The following is a 25992-nucleotide window of genomic DNA, read 5'->3' as shown; positions in this document are numbered from 1 at the left end:
AATATAAAAAGGAAGCACAAAGCGGTTTATAATTTAAGATATTTAAATGTTTAAAATCTAGTGTTAAATTAATTTAAGTCATTTATGTTAAAGATTCGAAGAAAATATTTATGTACGGGAAATGTAAAAGGCCGAAAGGTCATACATATGAATCCAATAAAATATATAATAATATAAAAAGGAAGTAAAAACATCAAAATAAATAAAAAACAATAAAATTTTAGAGTTTACTTTTAAATATTTAACTTGACAGTTTTCCATTATTGGAAAAAAGAATTTATGGAAAAAAACAACCATTGGAAAAATAATAGATAATTTTAGAAATTTGTCATTGTCACTTTCGACACCAATAATGATCGAATAGTTGTTACAGACTTCGCACTCGATAATTAATTTTAAAAAAGTTGCAAAAAATATTTTTCAAACTAAAAAAAGTAGTAAAAAAATTGCTATTGAAAAATTAAAATTGAATACCAAAAAAAACTAGTTTTAGAAACTTCACAAAACTGACAAAAATTCCATTCTATATTTAATTTCACTGACTTTTTCCCAATTTTCATCAAAAATATTTACTTCTTTCTTATCCTGCGCTAATAAATTGAATTCTTTTAACGATTTTTATTATTCATGAAAGAGTTTAAATATTTATAAAAATAATTTAATTCTTGCCTAAGAATTTTATAAATATTTTTAAATAATTGATTTCTTTCGACTAATTTTATGCAAATTCTGATTTAAATAATTTATTGAATTCCTGAAAAATTTTTATTATTCATGAAAAGAATTGAATTCTTACGAGAATTTTTACAAAAAAATTTGTAAATAATTGAATTTTGTTTGGAAATTTTATTCAATAGTAGATATTGAAAATCATTGAATTGCGAAAAGTTTTTTAAATAATTTAAATTTTACAAAGAATTCTATTAAAATTTTTGACAATAATTGAATGTCTGTGTGGTATTTTATAAAATTTTTTTAAAAATAATTGAATTCTTAAAAAGCAATTTATTGTTTATGAAAATAATTGAATTCCCAAGAAGAAATTTATTACTTTTAAAAATAATTGAATTCTTGTGATGAATATTGTTATTTATAAAAACAATTGAATTTTGCAAAGAATTTTATTAAAATACCTCAAAATAATTGAATTTTCGGGAATAATTTTGTTATTTATCTATAATAATTGAATTTTGTCGAAGAATTATTTATGTAAATAATTGAATTCTTAGGAAGAATTCATAATTAAAATCGAAAAGAATAATTAAATTATTTCAAAAAAATTTGATTAAAATTGTATTTAAAATAATTCATTTCTTTCGAACAATATGTTATTAAAATATTTGAAAATAATTGAATTCCTGTGAAAAATTCTAATATTGTTGTAAATAATTGAATTCTTCCAAAGAATTTTAAAGAAACATTTTTTTAAATAATTGATTTTTTCGAGGAATTGAAATTAAATTTTTAAGAATAATTACGTTTTTTGAGCAATTCCTTAAATTAAAATTTTCAAAAATAATTGAATTTCTGAGAAGAATTTTATTATTTATGAAAATGATTGAATTCTTGCGAACTATTTTATTAGAAATTTTAAAAATAATTGAATTCCCAAGAAGAAATTTATTACTTTTCAAAATAATTGAATTCTTGTGATGAAAAGTGTTATTTATGAAAACAATTGAATTTTGCAAAGAATTTTATTAAAATACCTCAAAATAATTGAATTTTCGGGAATAATTTTGTTATTTGTGAAAATAATTTAATTTTTGCTTGGAATTTTATGAAATATTTTTTTAAATAATTTAATTTCCATGAAAAATGTTATTATTAGTAAAATTAAATGAATTATTGTGAAGAATTGTATAAAAATTTTGTTAAATAATTGTTTTTTTCGAATTTTTTTAAAATGCTGTTCTAAATTAATTGAATTTTTGAGAAGACTTACAATTTATGAAAATAATTGAAATTATTGTGAAAAATTTTATTAAAATGTTTAAAAAGAATTAAATTTCTATTAAAAATTTTATTATTTTTGAAAATAATTGAATTCTTCATAAGAGTTTTATAAATATTGTATTAAAAAATTAATTTTTTTTAAATGTAATAAATATTATGAAAATTTTATTTTACATTTATTAAATTCTTGTAAAAAACTTTATTTGTAAAAATAATTGAATTTTTCGATTAATTAATTTAAAATAGTATTAAAAATAATTGAAATTCTTCGATGAGTTTTGTTATTTATGAAAATAATTGAATTCTTGCTTAGAATTTTATGAAATATTTTTTTTAATAATTTAATTTCCATGAAAAATGTTATTATTAGTGAAAGTAATTGAATTATTGTGAAGAATTGTATAAAAATTTTGTTAAATAATTGATTTTTTCGAAATTTTTTTGAAAATGCTATTCTAAATTAATTGAATTGCTGTGAAAATTTTATTATTTATGAAAATAATTGACTTTTTGAATGAATTTTATCAATTTTTTAAAAATAATTGAATTGTTTTGCAAAATTTTACAAAAATACTAGTTATTGGAAATAATTGAATTTGGAATATTTTTCGAAAATAATTGAATCGTTTTAAAGAATTTGATTATGATTTTTTCGAATAATTTTTTGATTTCTAGTATTAGCGAATTTAAAGTAATGGAAATTCTCTCAAAAAAAAACAGAAATAGCAGCTTTTAGTGGCTGGAATCTAAAAAAAGAACCCAAATAGTAGCATAACGTAAAAAAACAAAAAGTAGTAAATAGTAGGTTTTAGTAGATGAGTGCGAAGCCTGCTGTTATTATAGTCAAAGGACTAATTCAAATTTAGAGTTAGAAAAACTGTAAACCCGTAAACAATTAGGGAGTTAAAACTATCGATAAAAAACAAAAAAAAAAAGGTTTATCATCAATCATGAAAGAATCTATCATCATTATGTCAAAGCGAAAATATATTGAAAACCCAAAGATCAAAAGCAAAATAACAATAAAAATGAGACAAGAAATGATGATGATGATGATGAGTTCCCGCAAGAAGTAAATAATAAAATTGAGGAAATAAAAGCACATGTTTAATTGGAAGTGTCCAAAGCGTTATTATTCTAAGTACAATGTTGATATATGGTCAGGGTACACGCGCAAGGTCGCCACCTAACTGTCCTATTATTAATCGCGTGTTAATGATTGAGAAATGTGTAACGTAACCGTGACTTTCGTGAATAGAAGGAAAAGAAGAAGTCTGGCTTTACAACTGCGAAACACTTTCTCCTTTCCCTGTTATGAGATCACCATCTCGTACTTCTACTTGAAAAAATATATAGCGAATGTGTACGTACTTAAAGTATACTTTATACTTGAACATATAATACACAATACAATGTATTTTATACGGAAACGTTCAACTAAATACATACACTATGCGCCGTACCAACACCAACACTTGGAAATCCTTCTTTCAACTTTATAGTGATTACTGTTTTTATTTCAATATTATATATAATAGTGCACTCACTCATTAGATCTGTATATAATAGTTAACCATTTAAACTTGTTCCCCCTTGTTAGTATACATATATATTGTTAAACTTAAAATGTAGATAATATTTATTGAATTTTCATGTAAAATGTAAACAATATTTTTAGTCACTATTTTTATTGACATTTCTATTTATCTCTATATTTTTTATCATCGGGGTTGCCACAAATACTTGATTTGGTTTTTTCATGACTTTTTCCTCATTTCCAGACCAAATTTTCATTTTTCTTTAAATTCAATAACTATTAATAATATTAATAAATTAATTTAAGAAATAAATTTATTTATTTATCAATATTAATAATATTGTTATAAAACAAGAAGAAATCGATTATTCCGAGTCTTCAACTCGGAATAATTGATTTCTTCATGTTTTATAATAAATTAAAGATTACCGAGTGATAGAATCATTATTTTTTTTTTTTTTTTTTTGCTTAGGGAATTTTGGGAAATCTGCCTACAGATACCTTGGATTCCGCTCTCCAAGGTTATGTGGGGTTGGTATAATGAAACAAAAGGAAATATTTAAAAAAAAGAAAAAATAAATAAATTATTTTCTAGAATTTTTAACTACTCTCTAAATTTGAATTAGTAAAAATTTTTACTACTTCGAATTAGTGACTGACTGTTTGCTTTTGAATTAGTAAATTTTACTAAAAATTTAGTAGAAATGACTATTTATTAGTAAAATTTACTAATTCAAAAGCAAAAAGTCTGCCACTAATTCAAATTAGTAAAAATTTTTTAGTAATTCAAGTTTAGAGAGTAAAATTCTTCTTTAAATCAATTATTTTTAATAATTTTTTAAACACACTTCTTTGATAATTTTTAAATCTATTTCTTTAAAATTCAATTTTACGAAATTTCCATTATTCGGAAATTTTTCAATAAATATATATTGGAAAACAAAACTTTAAATTTTTTTTTTTTTAAATTAATAAAACATCTTCAACAAAATTAATTCTACAGAATTGTTAGTTAAAAGTATGAAAAATTCAAATTTTCAAAAATTTTAATTTGAAACCTTTTGAAAATTTAATTCTTTCTAAAAATTCACATGCTATAATGCTTTCAATATTTCATTATTTTCTAAAGTGTTAACAAAGACTCATTCTTGAATTAACTTTTATCAAAAAAAAAAAAAAATTGGACGAGAATTTAATTATTTAAATACAAAAATAAATAATTTATTAAATAATTGACTGTTTCTCAAAATAAATAATTTATTGAATAATTCAATGTTTCTTCAAATTGAATTCTCAAAATTCAACAAAATCAAAAATTAAGAATTTTATCATCAAATTTTTAAATAAATTGAATTCCTTCGAAGAATTTTAATAAAATTGTTAAAAATAATTACATTTCTTGAGGAATTCATTTAAAGTTAACATTAAAAATTGGTTAAATCCTGAGAAGAGTTAAATTATTTATGAAAATAATTGAATTTTTGCAACGAATTTTATTACATTTTTATTTTAAATAATTGAATTCCTGTCAATCATTTTATGACATAAAAATAATTTTATTCTGGAAATTAATTTTATTAAAAATTTTTAAAATAATTTAATTTCAAAGAAGAATTTAATTATTCATAAAAATAATTGAAAATTTTGGAAAAATTGAATTTTCACAAAGAATTTTATCAATAAATTTTTAAATAATTGAATTCTACTGACGAATTTTAATAAAACTTTTAGGAATAATTACATTTTTGAGGAATTCAATTAAAATTGTATTAAAAATAATTGAAATTCTGCTATGAGTTTTATTATTTATTTAAATAATTGAATTCATAAAAGGAATTTTATCATTTATCGAAAATAATTGAATCCCTGTAAAACATTTAATTATTTATGAAAATAATTGAATTCCTGTAAAAAAATTATTATTTATGAAAATAATTGAATTATTGCGAAGAAATTTATAAAAAAATTTGCAAATAATTGAATTTTTGTAACATGTTATTAAAATTATTTTTTAAAGAACTGAATTCTTTTGGAAAATTTTATTAAAATACTAGATATTGAAAATCATTGAATTGTAGAAAATTTTTGAAAATAATTGAAGTTCAAAGAAGAATTTTATTATTTATAAAAATAATTGAAATTTTGAGGAGAATTTTAAAAATTTTTTGAACGTAGGTAATTGAATTTTTGAATTTTTTTTAGATGAATTTAATTAAAATTGTCTTAAAAATTCAATTCTTTCTAAAAATTTACACTCTAATGCTTTTAATATTCAATTATCATCTAAAATTTTAACTAAAATTAATTTTTATTAGAAAATTTTACGAGAATTCAATTATTTAAATGCAAGAAATAAATAATTTATTAAATAATTGAATGTTTCTGAAAATTGAATTCTCATGAAGAATTTTATTAACAAATTTTTAAATACTTCAATTTTTTTGACGAATTTTAATAAAACTTTTAAGAATAATTACATGTTTCGAGGAATTCGATTAAAATTGTATTAAAAAGAATTGAAATTTTGCGATGAATATGTGAATTTCTAAAAAGAATTTTATTATTTATCGAAAATAATTGAATCCATGTAAAACAATTTATTGATTACTTATGAAAATAATTTAATTTCTAAAAAGAATAGTATTATTTATCGAAAATAATTGAATCCATGTAAAAAAAATTGATTATACTTATGAAAATAATTAAATTGTTGCGAAGAAATTTATTAAAAACATTTTCAAATAATTGAATTCCTGTGATATTTTTATTATTTATGAAAATAATTAAATGTTTACCTAAAATTTTATCCAAATTTTTTTTTAAATAATTGAATTCTTTTGGAAAATTTTTATTAAAATAGTAGATATTGAAAATCATTGAATTTAGGAAAATTTTTGAAAAAAATTGAAATTATCCCAAGAATTGAATTTCAAAGAAAAATTTTATTAATCATAAAAATAATTGAAATTTTAACGTTGAAAAATTAAAAAAAAATTTGTTATTACAAGACTTTATTAGAAAAAAAAACTGCTAAATCGAATGTAAGAAAAATAAGTCTTTTTCTAAAATTATTATACTTTTAATAATAAATTATTTTTTACTTTGCGAATAAGTAAAAACACGTATAATTTTATTTCAGTAAAAGTTTCGGATTTTTTTGTGTTGATTATAACTATTTTTCTTTACAGAAAAATAGGAAAAATGTATTTGTCATAATTATGTAATTAAGAAATAGTAGTTAAAGTATTGGAGGGAGGAGAGTGAATGAGTCATTTAGTAAAAGGGGGGACTTCAACACGTGTTCGATTGTAAAAATTTCCAAGACAATCACGGGGATGTAGCTCAGTGGTAGAGCGTTCGCTTTGCATGTGAAAGGCCCCGGGTTCGATCCCCGGCATCTCCAAATTTTTTGCTATTTTTTTACCCAAATTCAAAAAACCTCAACATATATTATATTATATTATATTATATTATATTATATTATATTATATTATATTATATTATATTATATTATATTATATTATATTATATTATATTATATTATATTATATTATATTATATTATATTATATTTTATTTTATTTATAGAATATTTTCCTCTAATATTTAATTCAACAAATTATTAATTAACTGCACTGAGAAAACAATCTATTTAGCTTCAAAGGAAACCTTTCATCTTATAAGAGGATTTTCCTTTAAATATTAATTTGAAAGGATTTCTTCTTATGACAAAAAGAAATGAAATTTCATTTAAAATTTTAAATAACAAAAGAAATCTTTTATCCTTTTTTAATTTAATTTTTAGTTAATCTATTCTTTTTTGTTTTGTCAATAAACGTCTAGAATTTAAAAATTTTAAAGTTTCCTTTTACGATAGAAAATAAATCATTAAAGGACTTGTTTTAAAAGGAAATTAGTTTTATGCTCAACACATTATTTTTCTCAATGCACCTACAAAAACTTGGTATTAATTTAAATAGAACAATAATAATGAATCAATACTTTATCAGGCCAATCGATTGTCAATTAACAAGGTAAATACGTTTCAGAGCGCAGGAAATTAAACACTGATTGAGACTTTACGAGGAAGAACGAAGGTGCCAGTTGCAATTTGAACGAAAGTGAACCATCAATACAGCCACTAACTATGAGATGTGATTGGTTGGGGTAAGTAACCGTGATAACCATCATTAAATATTTTCTCACAAATCTTATGACGTGAATGATGTAATAAAATGTAAAGAATTCATAAAAAAAACAACTTTTCACGTATACTGTTGACACCAAAAGAGAATAAAAATTTTATATTTCACGCTTTCTTACTTTGATTATATTGATACAAATATATTTAAAAAAAAAATCAGATTTCCGAAGATCCAAAAATAGAATCCAACACATTGAAAATAAATTTTAATGAACACCGTAATGTTTAATGATGACCAATAAAAAATCTAACACCATAATTTCTATGTGACTATATATAAAAGATTATTTCTTTTTCAAATCCTACTATACATACAAAAGTAGACGAAATATCGTTACATTCAATTTTTATTGCACAATACAAATGTCTGGGAGAAAAGAAGAATGCGACTGTTATCGAGAGGTCTTTTCCTTATAGAATGAAACGCGCATTTCTTTGATCAAATTACGAGAATTATTGTCATCAATCCGTAAGCCACAAATAACTATATTTTCAATTTTATTTTCATAAAAGCAGTTAGATTTGAAGTAAAAGAGAGGAGAAAAAAAATTCTAACCAAAGGAATAACAGTGTTGTAAAACATTTTTTTTTTTTTTTAAAAACCTGAAACTTATGGTATATGCAATTGGAGAAAGCATAAAATATATATAAAAGAAATGTAAATATTATAAAGAAAGTAAATAAAAATCATTTTTATACTTTTTTTTTAATACCTAATTTTATATTAAAAACTTTCATCTAATTTTATTCTTTTTGTTTGCAAAATTTGACAGAAGATTAATAAAATTTATCGAAGAAAGTATAATAATATATGTGAGGAAAAATGTTTGGATTTCTTTTGGCTATAAAGGAATTTTATACTTTCGATATTATAGTTTCGTTTTCTTTTGGGACAGTAAACGATGCAAGTGACCTGTAAATTTACAGCAAGCTTGCATTTTACTACTTGTGGTAAATTTGGGTGTAAAGTAAGTAAATTTGTAGTGCAAGCTTGCTGTAAAGTTACAGGTTAATTTGGGAAGGTTGATAAACCATAGACGAAGAGAAAAATAAACTAAAGTAACTTTTTTTATTTTTAAAATAAAACCCAAATCATTTGAAATTTTTGTCAATTTTTACTATTTTTATTTAGTAAATTTTACTATGACAGAAGTAAATATGAATTTATATTACAATTTAATTTTGGAGATGGTAAGCTAGAATTTTTTCCTTTTCAATTACTTTCAAGAATTCCAATAAAATTCTTCCAAATTTCAATTACTTTTAACAAAATTTTAGGAACATGCAATTATTTAAAAACAATTTCAATTACTTTCTTGAAAAATTCAATTATCTTGAACAAATATAACTAAAAATTTTTGTTGTTGAAATTAATGTATAACGAACTTTTCTTAATTACTTTCTTTAAAAATTTCCCTTTAAAAAATTCAATTATTTTTAACAAAATTTGATAAAAATGCAATTAATTGAAAACAATTTCAATTACTTTCTTGAAAAATCCAATTATCTTTAACAAATAGAACTGAAATTTTTTTTAAATTAACGTAACAAACTTCCCTTGATTACTTTCAAGAATTACAATAAGATTCTATAAAAAATTTAGTTATTTTTAATAGAATTTTAGGAAAATGGAATTATTTTGAAAAATTTCAATTTGCTGTTTATAAAAATTCAATTGTCTCCAACAAACAAGAAGTGAAATATTTTTAAAAATGAATGAGGCGAACTTCCCTAGATTTTTTTCAAAAATTTCAATAAATTTTTATTTTTTAATTTAGTTATTTTTAATAGAATTTTAGAAAATTTCAATTATTTCAAGACATTGCAATTATTTAAAAAATTTTTAATAATAACATGTAAAAATATTAATTTATAGATAATAAATAGAATTAAAATAATTAATAAAATTAAAGTAGTGAATTTCAATCGATTATTTTCAAAAATTTACAATAAATTTCGTTCAAAAATTCAATTATTTTTAATAGAATTTTAGGAAATTTTAATTATTTCAAACAATTTTTAATTTTTAACTAATCTTGATTATTTTGAAAAACTTCTATAAAACTCTTCACTTTAGGAAAATGCAATTATTTTTAAAAAATTCAATTATTTTTTTTTATAAAAATTCAAAATTCCTAAAATTAACTAATTATTGAAAATTATTATAAATAATAAAATTCTTTACAGGATTTCAATTATTTAAAAAAAAATTGAATAAAATTCGTTGCAAGAATTCTATTTTCTTTAAAATAATGAAAATTCTTCACAAGATTTCAATTATTTAAAAAAATGTAATAAAAATTCGTAGCAAGACTTCAATTATTCTCATAAATAATAAAATTCTTCACATGATTTCAATTATTTTTAATACAATTTTAAGTAAATTTTTTGAAAAATTTAATTATTTTCAAAAATATTATTAAAATTCTTCGAAAGAATTCAATTATCAATTATTTTTAATACTTTTTGCAAAACTTCCTTGAGAATTTTCAAATCCATTTGTTTACAAATTACAATTCAATTTTATAAAATTTCGATTAATCAGAAAATATTCTTCAATTAAATATTTAGAAAATAAAAACTTGAAATAATTTCGAAAAAAATTCAATTAAACGTTTTCAAAATTCAATTACTTCTAAAAATTCATGCTATAATGCTTTGAATATTCAATTATTATTTAAAATTTTTACTAAAATTCATTTTTAAATCAATGCTTTTTAAAAAATTCTATACGAGAATTCGATTATTTGAATACAAAAAAAAATTTATTCAGTAATTGAATGTTTCTTAAATTTGAATTCTTATAAAGAATTTTATAAACAAATTTTTATAATTCATATAATTTTATAATTTTTTTTTTATAATTTTATATAATTGAAATTTTTAAATAATTGAATTTTTTTGACGAATTTTAAGAAAATTTTCCAGAATAATTACATTTTTCGAGAAATTCGATTAAAATTGTAATTAAAATAATTGAAATTCTATGATGAGTTTTATTATTCATGAAATTAATTGAATATGTCTGCAAACAAATTTTATTATTTCTGCAAATAATTGAATTATTGCGAAGAAATTTATAAAAAAATTTCTAAATAGGTAGTTGAATTTTTTCGACGAATTTTAATAAAAATGTTAAAAATAATAACATTTCTTGAGGAATTCATTTAAAATTAACAATAAAAATAATTTGAAACCTGGGAAGAGTTAAATTATTTATGAAAATAATTGAATTCCTGTAAAACATTTTATTACTTATAAATATAATGTTATTCTTGAGATGAATTATATTAAAATTTTTTTAAATAATTGAATTTCAAAGAAGAATTTAATTATTTATAAAAATAATTGACAATTTTTAGGAGAATTAAATTCTCATAAAGAATTTTATCAACAAATTTTCAATTATTTGAAAATTTTATTATTTATTTATTTATTTTATTCTTAAAAATAAAATTTTTAAGAATAATTACATTTTTCGAGAAATTCAATTAAAATTGTATTTAAAATAATTGAAATACTGCAACGAGTTTCATTATTTATTCATGAAAGAATTTAAATATATTTACATATAAAAATAATTTAATTCTTGCGAAGAATTTTATCAAATTTTTTAAATAATTGATTTCTTTCGGCTAATTTTATGCAAATTCGAATTTAAATAATGGGATTCCTAAGGAATTTTTATTATTTGTGAAAAGAATTGAATCCTTACCAAGATTTTAAAACAAAATTTTTAAATAATTGAATTCTGTTTGGAAATTTTATGAAAATAGTAGATATATTGAAAATCATTGAATTGCGAAAAGTTTTTAAAAATAATTAAATTTTACAAAGAATTTTATTAAAATTTTTGACAATGAATGTCTGTGTGGTATTTTATTAAATTTTTTTTTTGAAAATAATTGAATTCCTAAAAAGCATTTTATTATTTATAATTGAATTCTTGCGAATGATTTTATTCGAATTTTTTAAATAATTGAATTCTCTTGAAAAATTTTATTAAAATAGTAGATATTAAAAATCACTGAATTGAGGAAAATTTTTGAAAATAATTTAATTTTAGAGAAGAATTTTATTATTTTTAAAGATAATTTAAATTTTGGCTAGAATTTTTAAAAAATTTTGAAAATAATTGAATTTTGGAGAAGAATTTTATTATTTTAAAAGATAATTGAATTTTTTTAAATTTTTGAACATAATTGAATTTCTGCGAAGAATTTTATTACCTACTTTTTTAAATAATTGAATTTTTGCAATCACTCGTAACTTCTCCAAAATTCAATTTCTTCTAGTACTTTAACAAAAATCCCTGACTTTTCCCTGAATTCCCTGATTTTCCTGATCTGTGGCAATCCTGTCTAATTATGAGATTACTTTTTTTTAGAGTGTATAGCACAACATACACTGTAATCAGCATAAGATTACACTTCTCCGTTAAAACAGAATAATAATGATTTTTTTTCTAAACAAGTGTTACATAAAGCACCGTGTGCACCTAGTGCGAAAACATCTTCTTTTTCCTCTTGTTGGATACACAATATACTTTTTGCTTACACGTTCAATGTAAAAAATAAAATAATTTAAAGACTAATTATTCCATCACTAAACAAACACCTAATATAAATCTCAATTGTTTCAGAAAATCAAAAATCCAAAGATGCTTCTCTAACACAAAAGTCCATCAATTATAAGATGTGCAGACCAAGTAGTGGCCGAGGTCTCGAAAGAAAAAGGTTGAGGCCTCCAGATTTACTGCCCTGACAAATCGAAATTCACCAAAAAAGGAATTCCCCTCTACGAAATACAAAAAACAAAACCAAATTAAAAAAAAAAAAATTATTGATAGGAATGAAACAAGGTTTCAGCAATTGTGACAGAAATGGTTTTCAGCGCTATTGTCGTGACGTCAGCTTTGAAGGGAGCTCTCGGTCTTGTTGGTTCAAGTCTCTGGCTTGTACCACTATTGATCGCCGGTCTCTCATTCTATCGCTACGATCAGCTGGATCCTGAGAGTAAGCCAATCAACAGGTATCCATTGGATTTGGAGTATGATTTCATTGTTGTTGGTGGTGGATCGGCTGGTGCCGTGGTGGCGAGTCGATTATCAGAAATACCCGAGTGGACAACACTTCTCCTCGAGGCTGGACCCGATGAGAATGAAATCACCGATGTACCATCGCTGGCTGCCTATTTGCAGCTGACAAAATTAGACTGGAAATATAAAACGGAACCAACTGAGGCTGCATGCTTGGCTATGAAAAATCGACGATGTAACTGGCCGCGAGGGAAGGTTTTAGGTGGTTCCAGTGTACTGAATTATATGCTCTATGTTCGTGGGAATAGACACGACTATGACTATTGGGAGTCGTTGGGAAATCCAGGTTGGGGCTACGATCAGGCTCTCTACTATTTCAAGAAGTCTGAGGACAATCGGAATCCGTATTTGATGAATAGTCCGTATCATGGTTCGGGGGGCTTCTTGACTGTTCAGGAATCACCGTGGCGGACGCCATTGGCCGTGGCTTTTGTGCAAGCTGGAATGGAGATTGGATACGAAAATAGGGACATCAATGGGGAAATCCAAACTGGATTTATGCTGTCTCAAGGTATTTTTTTTACCTACTTAAGATAAGCTTAATTATATTTTAGAGCCGATTTATGAATTATTAACCCCTTAACTGCCATGGCAAAGATTTGACGACAAAAATCTTTGCCATGGCAGTTAAGGGGTTAATAATTGGAGATGTAGCTGGACATTACTTTCCAAAGATGCATCTTTCACACACTAAAAAAACTGATGATGATTTCTCTTTTTTGTTACGTCTAACGACTTTTAAGGCGCAAAAAAAGTTGCTTTAGACGTCTAAAGATCCAAAAAAAAAATAATTATTTTATTCACACTGAAAAAAATTTAGTCGAAATTTTCAACCACTATTATGTAGTTGAGTGGAAAGTAGTTTAAGTTTTTTTCACAATTTTTTTAGTTGTGCTAACAATTTTTGTGTAGTTAATTTTACTATTTTTCATGTAGTTAAAAAATAATAGTCCAGTTGACTAGAAAAAGTAGTTAAATTACAAAAAACAACTACAAAATCAGATTGCACCAACTACTTTCTTAGTTCTTTTAACTACTTTTTGGTAGTCAATACAACTTTTTAAATTCAGTTGAGGACTTAATTGAATTGTTGCCAGTAGTTAAAAAGTAGTCACATCTACTAAACATTTTTTTGAATGCAGCCAAACAGAAAAGAAACATCATCATTTTCTAAAGTCAGCAATATCAAAATTGTTGAAATCGTCTCTCAATAACAGAAATTGAACTACATTGAAGATTTTCTCAGACTTTGCACTCGATAATTAATTTTAAAAAAGTAGCTATCAAACTAAAAAAATTAGTAAAAAGTAGCTATCGAAAAATTAAACTTGAAGACAAAAAAAAACTCGTTTTAGACACTTCACAAAACTGACAAAAATTCCATTCCATATTTTTTATTTTCCTGACTTTTTCCTAATTTTCATAAAAAATATTTACTTCTTTCTTATCCTGCTAATAAATTGAATTCTTGCAATGAATTTTATTATATTCATGAAAGAATTTAAAAATTTCTAAAAATAATTAAATTCTTGCCAAGAATTTTATAAATATTTTTAAATAATTGATTTCTTTCCGCTACTTTTATACAAATTTTAATTTAAATAATTGAATTTCTGAGAAATTTTTATTATGTATTCATAAAAAAGAATTGAATTACTTAAAAAGATTTTTACAAAAAAATTTTTTAAACAATTGAATTCTGTTTGGAAATTTTATGAAAATAGTAGAAATTGAAAATCATTGAATTGCAAAAAGTTTTTAAAAATAATTAAATTTTACAAAGAATAATTCTATTAAAATTTTTGACAATAATTGAATGTCTGTGTGGTATTTTATTACATTTTTTTGAAAATAATTGAATTCCTAAAAAGCAATTTAAAATTTATGAAAATAATTGAATTTTTCCCAACAATTTTATTAGAATTTCTTAAAATAATTGAATTTCCAAGAAGAAATTTATTCCTTTTAAAAATAATTGAATTCTTTTGATAAATATTCTTATTTATGAATATAATTGAATTTTGCAAAGAATTTGATTAAAATGCCTCAAAATAATTGAATTTTCGAGAATAATTTTGTAATTTATCGACATAATTGAATTCTTTCAAAGAATTATTTATGTAAATAATTGAATTCTTGAGAAGAATTTTATTGAAATATTTGAAAATAATTGAATTCCTGTGAAAAAATTTTATATTTTTGTAAATTATTGAATTCTTCCAAAAAATTTAATCAACAAATTTTTATTTTAAATAATTGAATTCCTGTGCAAAATTTTATTACTTATAATTTTTTTGATAAATTTTATAATTAATAAAAATAATTAAATTCCTGAAATTTTTTTAGACGAATTTAATTAAAAGTGTTATAAAAATTCGATCATTTCTAAACATTTCCACCATAATGATTTTAATATTCAACAATTATCGAAAATTTTAACTGAAATTCATTTTTAAATCAATTATTCTTAGAAAATTCTACAAGAATTCAATTCTTTAAATACAAAAGCATATAATTTATTAAATAATTGAATATTTTTTAAAATTGAATTCTCATAAAGAATTTCATCAACAAATTTTTATATAATAATTGAATTCTTGCAACGAATTTTAATAAAATTTTTAAGAATAATACATTTTTCGAGGAATTCGATTAAAATTGTATTAAAAATAATTGAAATTCTGCAATGAGTTTTATTAAAATTTTCAAAAATAATTGAATTCCTGAGAAGAATTTTTGTAATTTTTAAAGGAATTGAATCTCTGTAAAACATTTTATTATTTATGAAAATAATTGAATCCCTGTAAAAAATTTTATTATTATTTATGAAAACAATTGAATTATTGCGAAAAATTTTATTAAAATGTTTAAAAGAATTGAATTTCTGTGGAAAATTCTGTTATTTTTGAAAATAATTGAATTCTTCATGAGAATTTTAAAAACATTGTTTTCAATAATTACTGCTTTCGAAATATAATAAACATTATGAAAATTTTATTTTAAATAATTGAATTCTTTTGTAGAAAACTTTATTTTTTTAGAATTTTATCAAAAAATTTTTTAAAAAATTGAATTTCTATGAAAAATGTTATTATTAGTGAATGTAATTGAATTATTGTGAAGAATTGTATAAAAATTTTGTTAGATAATTGATTCATTTAAAACTTTTTTGAAAATGCTATTTCTAAAAAATAATCTAAATTAATTGAATTCCTGTGAAAATTTTATTATTTATAAAAATAATTGAATTTTGAATTAATTTTATCATTTTTTTTAAAAAAAATAATTGAATTGCTTTGCGAAATTTTATGAAAATACTAGATATTGAAAATAATTGAATTTCGAATATTTTTTGAAAATAATTGAATCGTTTTGAAAAATTAGATTATAATTTTTGAGAGTAGTTTTTTGATTTCTATTATTAGCGAATTTAAAGTCGCTTTAGACTAAAAATCCAAGAAAATTTTTATTTTATTCAGCTAAACTAAAGAAAAATCATTTTCTAGAGTCAGCAAAATCGAAATTGTTGAAATCGTCCTACACTAATAGAAATTGAAATACATTGGAGATTATCTTTAGTCTTCAGGGAATTATTCTGTCAAAACAATAATTTCTCCCATAAGAATTAAAATAATAACAGAAACAATTCAATTAATATTTGATAAATTTCCATGTTTTACAGGAACAATTCGCCGCGGTACAAGATGTTCAACAGCGAAAGCCTTCATTCGCCCGGTGAGATTGCGAAGAAATTTCCACACGGCATTGAATGCTCACGTGACAAAGATTGTTATCGATTCTGAAACAATGAGAGCAACGGGCGTGGAGTTCTATCGTGATGGAAGAAAACAATTTATCGGCGCACGAAAGGAAGTGATTCTTTCAGCAGGCGCAGTCAATAGTCCCCAGTTGTTGATGCTGTCTGGCATTGGACCCAAGGAACACCTACAGGAACTTGGAATTCCAGTGCTGCGTGACTTGAAAGTGGGCGACAATCTCCAGGATCATGTGGGAATGGGTGGATTAACATTTCTAATAGACAAACCAGTGTCAATTGTTCAAAATCGCTTTCAAGCAGCACCAATGACATTGCAGTATGTTGCCAACGGAAGAGGTCCAATGACATCATTAGGTGGCGTCGAAGCCTATGCTTTTGTCAATACAAAATATGCGAATGCAAGTGGATTGTTTCCGGATGTACAATTTCACATGGCACCGGCGTCGATAGCTTCGGATTCGGGCATTCAAGTGAGAAAAGTACTGGGCATCACTGACGAGGTCTACAACACTGTTTTCAGACCAATAGCCAATAAGGACGCGTGGACAATAATGCCCCTTTTATTGCGACCCAAATCACGTGGGACAATTAGATTAAGTAGCTCGAATCCCTTTCAGAATCCCATCATCAATCCGAATTACTTCGACGATCCTTTGGATATCGCGACGTTGGTCGAGGGTGCAAAGATAGCGATGAGAGTCAGTGAGGCGAAGGTCTTCAAGCAATTTGGTTCACGAGTGCATAGAATCAAAATTCCAGGTTGCAAGCATTTGAAATTTGGATCTGATGCCTATTGGGAATGTCATACCAGACACATATCGATGACAATTTATCATCCAGTTGGTACGGCAAAAATGGGACCTGCTCACGATCCGGAAGCTGTGGTCGATCCAAGATTAAGAGTCTACGGTGTTGGTGGATTGAGAGTTATAGACGCATCTATCATGCCAACTATATCCAGTGGCAATACAAACGCGCCGGTTATCATGATCGGCGAGAAAGGTGCTGATCTTATCAAAAGTGACTGGCTGGATCTTACGGGTAGATAACGCACAATTACAATAAATTCAGTCAGTAGTCAATTTTTTAAGAAATTCAATACATAGTATTAATAGGAAACTTTATCAGGAAGAATTTTTTATTTCTTCTTGAGTGATAGTTTAGGAAAGTGTTATAGCAGTTATAGACTTAAGTGAAGGAGCGAAAATGACAATAGAAATAGATTTTAAAACTCTTGAGTCAGATGCTGAACAAATGTGATAGAAAATATAAATACTAGACACATGCAAGTGGGATCATTTTTTTGTTGTAAAATATTTCGATATGATCTCATGATAAGCGTTTGTAGCATTAATTTTTTAGACGACATCATAAATAGTTTACTGATGAGACGAACATTTAAGAATCTTTCTTAAAAATTGTACTTTAGGGCATATACCGTATAATCACTTTTGTGAAGTTTACAACGTTCAACTTACAACGTTCAACGAAGTCTCTGAAGTTAAAATAAAAAATAAGTTTAGAACACTTTTTTATTCTAAAGCGTTAATAAAATTATTTTTCATAACGCGGTGCAAAAAAGGGCACTTTTTTGCACCTTGTTATGAAAAATATCGTTCGTAACTAGTGCTAGCAGTTGCCAATTTTTGAACGAGCTAAAACAAAACTTTTTTCGACGCTAATTTCAGTGATCTTAAATTTTTATAAACTTTTCTAGAAAATAAATGTTTACCAAGTTTCTAGATGCACACGGAGAAAAATATAAAGTAACTTTTACTACTTTTATAGTAAAACATTTCTGGTAACTTTTACTACTTTCGGAGTAAATTTTACTACGTTCAGAGAACATAATTATTTGTAAAAAATTACAAAGTAAAATTTACTTTGTACGTAGCAAAATTTACTCCGAAAGTAGTAAAAGTAACCAGAAATGTTTTACTATAAAAGTAGTAAAAATTACTTCATATTTTTCTCCGTGCACCATTTTTGAGAAAAACATTTTTGATCAGAAAAAGTTTATTACTTTTCTTGTGAAAAATATAAATTGCAATCAATCATAAACGTTGCGGACTTCACACGCATTCATCAAGAAAAAATTAATGTGAGAAAGGAAATAACTTTTCTAAAAATTTACAAGTACTAATGATTTTAAAAAAATATTTTTCAACGCCAGTTTAGATTTAGAGTCTGCTTAGTACAAATTTAAATAATGTCTATTTAAAATCATACCAAAACGACAAAATGTTCATTATTTCTTTTAGGATCGTAACCGAATAAATATTGTATATAAAAATTTTTTTCGCTTGTATTTTTTCTAAACGAAAATTTTAATAGCTGAGATTCGATTTTGTCAATTTTATTCAGATCTCTAAAGTTAGCGTCAAAAACTGTTTTTTACGGTTTTTAGTGATGAAAATGATTCTAATTTTACTGCATTTTCTTTCACCTGAAATTATGAAACTTTTCTATTTAATGGTTTGAACTCAAAATCTATGAAAAAATTGTCTCATTTTTTTGGTTTCACAGAAAAAAAATTTATTTTATTTTATTCACTAAAAAGATTTATTTGATTCAAGTAAACGATTTCTTGTATGTTATCAAATAAATATTTACTTGAATCAAATAATTTTATGAAATATTAAAAAAATTAAATGGTTTTTTTTGCTCCAAATACTGAAATTATTGGTTCAAATAGTTCACAAGTTTTTAATTTTCAAATAAACGAAATACGTTTTATTAAATTTTCACAAATTACTAGGTGCGATAAAAATTAAAAACTTAAATTTGCCATTTAGAAACATTATAAATATTTTTTTTTACGTAACGCAAAATTATTGTTATAAAAATTTAATTTGAAGAAGAAACAAAGAAATTTCGTTTTTAACGTTCGAACTTTTACAACTTAAGGAACATTTTTCAAATCCAATTTATTTGATTTAAATAAAAATTATTTGAATCAAGTAAATATTTATTTGATAAATTAATTTGATACAAAATTTATTATTAAATAATTAAAGCAAAATATTAATAAATAAACATTATTAAAGCTTCGAAACCATCAAATGAACGAAAATTATTTACTTCTTCTTCAAATTAAATTTTTATTAGAATAATTTTGAATCACTAACAAAAAAAATAATTATAAAGTTTCTAAAAGTAAAGTTTGAAGATCTCTGAAGTTAGCGTCGACGCTAAACATAAAAAATAATTTTCTTTCTATGAAACCAAGAAATGTAACCACTTTTTCGAAGTTTTTGAATCGAAATCGTTGAAAATTGAAAGTTTCAGTATAGCTAAACAAAAACAGTAAAATTAGTGCGATTTTCATCACTAAAAACTTCCAAAGAATAGTTTTTGACGATAATCGTCGATACCAACTTCAAACTTTAAATTTCTAATTTTTATTGCAATCAGTAATTTTCGAAAATATTTTCAATAAAAAATATTCCATTCATTTCAAAATTTAGAACTTCTGGATATCATTATAATTAAAATCAAATGAATTTTTTTCAGCGTTGCATTTACAAATGTTTATCATTCTATTTCTAATTTCCGCACTTTTCCACACTTTGAAATTACGTTTCAAAAATAATTGTACTTTTTTTTAATCAGATGTAAAAAAGAATAATTTGCCTCTCAGGTATATACAAATTATATCTGCGTGCCATAATGTCGTTCTGATTATCGACATCAGTTTTTATTTTTGTACATATTATATAGTGTATAATAGTAAGACTTTTAGTAAAATAAAATTAAAATTTATGTATGCATTACAGAAAAAAGGTTTCAAAGTTTTTTACCTCCAATAATAATTTGCTTCAACAATTCTGCTTTTAATAAAAGGAAAGATAAAAACAACATAATGGCTAACTTGTACAATTTTTCTTAAATAACACGAAAAAAAACAAACAAAACATTTAGACTTTGTAACATTGTAATTTTCTTTGCTCTCAAAATCAGGAGAAAAAGAATAATCTTTCCGTAATTATATCTTTTTTATAATAATCAAGTTGAACTCACTAAAGTTTACATCGATTAAATAAGAACAAAAAATTAATCAACGTTTACTTAAAATTCTCTCGGTTCAGAAAAAAGAGTAATTATTTTTTTTTTTAATTAATAATTTGTAACTGGTTTTGAAATAGAAAAAGAAAATTTTTATTTACACTGATTTTTATCATGAAAATTAAAATAACAAATTAAATAAAAAAAAATGTCGATTTTTTAAAGTTTAAATTAAAATTTTATTCGCACACGTGTAGTCAAGGCAATATTGGATACAAATTTTTGGTTCGTTTAAAATTTTATTCTTTAATTATTTTTGTTTTTTATTTTTTTATTTGTTTATTTATTCTTTTTCTATTTTCCACTTGTTTATTTACTCTTTTTTTTTATTTTTTAAATTTTTTTTTAGAGTTTTCATTTTTATTACTTGTATTTTATTATCATTATTTTTTTATTATTAGTCAATGTCATAATTTCGAATTTAAAAAAAAAACAAATTTTAAAATCGTTGTGGTGGAAGAGTAAAGAACTTTTTTTGAATTTTTTAAAATTCTTTTTTGGAAAAAAATGTTCAACATTGTAAAAAATTAAAAGTTTCGTTTGAATAAAAATTACAATTTTTTATCAATAAAAAATATTTGTCAAAATTTACGTTACGTTACCTGAATAGTTTCTTATTGACAGAAAATTATAATTTTTTATTCAAAAGCAATTTGAAATTGTTCAAAATCTTGAATATAAAATTCTTTTCGCTTCTATAAAAATTGATTTAAATTTTATTTGTTTTTCACAATGAATTTAAATATCAACCCAGGCGAGAACTGACGCTGGATTCAGGCTTTACGGAACCTTCGTTGAGGCTTGGTCAACATTGATCAAGCCTTGGTGGGACGGCGGAACGAAGGTTGCTTCTAGCTATAATGTAACACTTATTTAAGACTGACGCTCCAGTCTTTGTTGTAGATTGGCGTTTAATGTTCAATCAATGCTGCGGAACCCTATAATGCAGGACTGAAATAAGGCTGCTTCCACTGTTCCCAAATTTACGCGTCTCTCGCGCTTATTCAATATAATATGAATATATATGAATTGTATATAATAATATTAATAATAATATTAATAATAATAATAATTATTATTATTATTATTATAATAGTAATGAATATTATTGATATTATTTTTATTCATGTTATATGCGTTTGTTTGGAAATAAGTTATTATTATAATAATTATATTATTTTCATATAAATAATATATTACTAACAATAAATTTCATTTGAAATAGTAATATTAAAAAAATAATTTTAGTAAAAGAAACCAATTTTTCTGTTAATCGGTACATTTTTTTCTCGATTTTTCAGCAGACTTTTTAATATTATTTACAAACATATTCACATTTTTTTATTCACAACACAACACACAATTTTATTATTATATATAACGCTTAAAACAAAGAATGAAAAATATTCGCTCGCATGTGGGATCGAACTCACGCACCCCGCCCCTAACGCATACCCGGAAGTCCTAAACGCACGCATTTAAACCGCTCGGCCACAGAAGGCTGGAAGGCACCTCGCCTAATCTACTATTTCAATGCCAGCGCCGTATATTCTGTATATACGGCGCGTCACTCAATATTTGTTCAGCATGGGACACCAATGTTCGTCCCATGCTCGATTCAAGACTCGGTCAATCTTGATACAATATTCACTTTCTTTATTACCGTGTGCACTGAACAATATTAAATATCAATATTTATAAATTATTTATTATTAAAATATTTTTTATGATAATTTTATAAGTTAAATTATATATATTATTGTTTTTCTTGTATACAGTGTCAAATTATTATTTTCAAAGTTTAAGAGTTTCGTTTATCTGAAAAATTATTAGTAAAAAAAATGTTCATTAGGTAGTGATAAATATATATGCTTAGTAATTTTACACTAGGACTACTATTTTACTAATACTACTAATTTTACTATTTAGTAAATATTATCAAAAAACTATTTTTTGTCAAACGCGCGCGACTAAACACAAATAACCTTGAAACTCCAGCATTACCAACTCAACACATACGTTAAACTCTTAAGTTGGCAATGCTAAAGTCTCAAGGTTATTTGTGTTTAATCGCACGCGTTTGACAAAAAATAGTTTTTTGATAATACATATTTACTAAACAGTTAATCCTAGTGTAAAACTACTAGGCATAAATATTTATTACACCCTAATGAACATTTTTTTAACACTAAAAATTTTTCAGACAAACGAAACTCTTGAACTTTGAAAACAATTATTTGACACTGCAAGAAAAAAATAATAATGTATAATTTAACTTTATTTATATAAATTTTATATAATTAATAATAATAATAATAATTATTATTATTATTATAAAAAAAAATAATATTTAATATTTATTTTTAATTTAATATTTTTTATAATAATAATAATAATAATAATTATTATTATTATTATTATTATTATTATTATTATTATTATTATTATTATTATTATTATTATTATTATTATTATTATTATTATTATTATTATTATTATTATTATTAATAAATTAATAATTAATATAAATATTATACACTAGATAAATATTAATATTTATTTACCAATTGATATCTTAATAATAATAATTAATAATAATTTTTAAATAGTATACAAAATTATCATAAAAAATATTTTAATATTAATTAATTTATAAATATTTATATTTAATATTTTTAAGTGCACACGTCAATAAATAAACTGTCAAGATTGATTTAGGCTTGAATTAAGATCAGATGTTCGAGCTTCACTCACAAAGATTGACCGAGTCTTCAATCAAGCATGGAACGAACAGTGGTGTCCAATGCTGAATCAACATTGAGTGACAGTGGTATAAAGACTGCTTCAACACTGGGTTACCCAGGCTGGGCGTTCAAGGCTCAATAAATCTTCAATCCATCGTCAGCATTGGTCTTTCGCGCCTGGGAATTAATTGAATAAGATTCCAAAAATATATTCTTCAATTGTAAATATTCTAAAAATATTTTTCACATACAATTCTTTTTGTCTTCAAAATCAAAAAACGATTCTTTTTATAAAAATCAGTATTAAAAAAATATTTTTTCAAATAATAAGTAATGTAAATAAATGACAATTTATTTCTTCGAAAAATAAAGAAAAACCACTGACGTTAAGTATCGAAAAATATTGACGTTAAATATGAAAAAAATATTAATTCTTCTTCCTTTTTTTTAATACAAAAATTAATTTATCAAATTCACCTTTCACACAAGAAATCAATGCCAAGCTTCACGGACTTTTACACAACCATTAAAATATATTAATTTCCTTCATTTATTTATTTGTTTACTTTCTTAAAAAAAATTATTTCCTTTTCAGAAACTTATTTCCTTATACAAAATATACGTTCACATTCACTAACTCATACAAATACATTTGTGTACAGGTAAAAAATTATAATAATACACAAAATAATTAAAAAACGATTAAAATTTTTGCAAAAATAAATCAATGCCTTTACAATATCCAGACTCTATAAATAAATATGCAACACAAGAAAAGAAAAAAAAAGGAAAGAAATTTTAAGTCACGTATCCGGATTATTGTATACAACCAACAGGGATAATAATCTTGTAAATCAATCTCGCGGCATTAAGGAGACATTAAATATGACCTTGAAATTATTCAACTGATGATATATATTGCAAATTTTCAGGAGAAATATCAAAGTCTAAATAGTTAAATACAAATACTATTTTATCCTATAATTTTTGCTGCTTCCTTTTTTTCCTCCTCTCTCTTTTTTTTAATGTCACACACACAAAACCTCATTTCTAAGGTAAAGATTCACTCAGCAACCAGTCGTCATCAAAGAAGCATTCTCATGACGTAACAAAATTAAATGATTGTATCTGCTGCAGCATTAAAAATCGGATGAGAAGAAAAAAAGAAACATTTTTTAAATTTCTAAACGATAATAGGTGTCTGTGTCTGGAACACAAGGGGAATGAACTTTGTTTTTTTTTTTTTGTTTTATTTTAGTGGGAAAAATAATCAATATACCTTATTTTTTTTGCAAAAAAAGTATCAAATCCTCTTCGTTTCTCGACGAGAAAAAAATATATTATCACATAAAATTTTATTTATGAAATAATAAAATCTTTTTAAACTACTGATAAAACTTGAAAAGACTCAGAAAAAAAGTTGAATTTATTTTCAAAAAATTTCAAATTTTTTTAACAACTGTGTGAAAAAAAATATCTATGTACGTGAAAAAGATCACGTACATAAAATTCTATTTTTTTATTCAATAATAAAATATTTTTATAACTAATAAACATTTAAAAGTCATTTAACATTTTAATTAAAAACTTTTTAAATGTCTTGAATTTTTAGAGATTTTATCTCTAATTTCACTTCTTTCACGGAAGTTTTTATTATTTATTGTTCTTTTTCACGGGAGTTAAAAAAAAGTTCAGAAAATTTTTTTAAACAAAAAATCGATAAAAAATTTTCTTCTTTTTATTTTCAAAAAAATATTTTTCGACGCTGAGCGTCGAGTCCAGTCATAATTTAGTCGACGCTAATTTTAGGGATCCAATTTCTAAACTTATTGAAATAAAAAAATTTTTTCTAAGAAATTTCTAAATGTACGTTAAAATTATTTCAAAGCATCGATTACAAAATCATCTTCTCTAAGACAATGCGTGTAGAAAAAAAAAACAATGAATATTCTCGCCAAGTTTTAACTGTGACAAAGTCACCATGTATATCACGCACAAAGTCATGACGTTGTTATACGTGAAACGAATGCAATTTTATACTGTCTCTTAATTTTTTTTTTCTTTTAAACAAATTGTATTAAATTTCAATTTAATTCTCAAATCTTCTTTTCTAGTGGCAAATCTCTATTTAAAATTAAAAATTATTTCTACGAAATTAATTCAATTATTCGATTTATGTTATTAAATATTTTTAAAAAATTGTACTTTTTTCTTTAATTTCTTACTTGACGAAAAATACAAAATTTATTTCTGCTAAATAATGTTTATTTGGGTAAAAAAATTAAATTTGCTTCAGGTGCAAAAGTTCTTGATTCAAGTACAGTTTATTTTTTATTTATTTATTAATTGTAATTTCTCTAATTGTAATTTATTTACAATTACCACTATTTATTTATTACTTTTTATTTACTTATATTTAATTTATTTGTAATTTTACTACAATTTATTATTATTTATTTATTACTTTTCAATTTTTCATTCACTTATAATTATTTATTTGTAATTTCCTCTATTTACTTATTTAAATCACAACCCTTAATCCAAATAATTTATTTCATATTTTTATTTTATTTATAATTTATTATTTATTTGTAATAATTTTTAAAAATTT

At 23.1% G+C, this 25992-nt stretch overlaps 2 protein-coding genes and 1 non-coding gene across 3 annotated transcripts in view; 2 read left to right on the top strand and 1 right to left on the bottom strand.

Annotated features, from left to right (window-relative positions):
• LOC122510702 (flotillin-2) overlaps window positions 1-25992 on the bottom strand; it is a 268228-nt gene that overhangs the window by 192866 nt on the left and 49370 nt on the right. The gene's annotated exons all lie outside the window — the stretch shown is intronic.
• Window positions 1-25992, top strand: part of LOC122510731 — a 54959-nt gene that overhangs the window by 20571 nt on the left and 8396 nt on the right. The window contains exons 2-4 of the mRNA XM_043625583.1: window positions 7542-7659; window positions 12339-13305; window positions 16477-17613. Coding sequence (XP_043481518.1) covers window positions 12579-13305; window positions 16477-17613 — 1864 coding nt within the window. The 5' untranslated portion in view covers window positions 7542-7659; window positions 12339-12578. The remainder of the gene's footprint in view (window positions 1-7541; window positions 7660-12338; window positions 13306-16476; window positions 17614-25992) is intronic.
• On the top strand, window positions 6825-6896 carry Trnaa-ugc. The gene has a single exon. It is a non-coding gene; the product is annotated as a tRNA-Ala (tRNA).

The sequence above is a fragment of the Leptopilina heterotoma genome, unplaced genomic scaffold (genome assembly GCF_015476425.1).
Source record: "Leptopilina heterotoma isolate Lh14 unplaced genomic scaffold, ASM1547642v1 Lhet_73, whole genome shotgun sequence".
In the NCBI taxonomy this organism is placed as follows: Eukaryota; Metazoa; Arthropoda; class Insecta; order Hymenoptera; family Figitidae; genus Leptopilina; species Leptopilina heterotoma.
The sequence above is the reverse complement of the archived record's forward strand: the minus strand, read 5'-3'. Positions and strand labels throughout refer to the sequence as shown.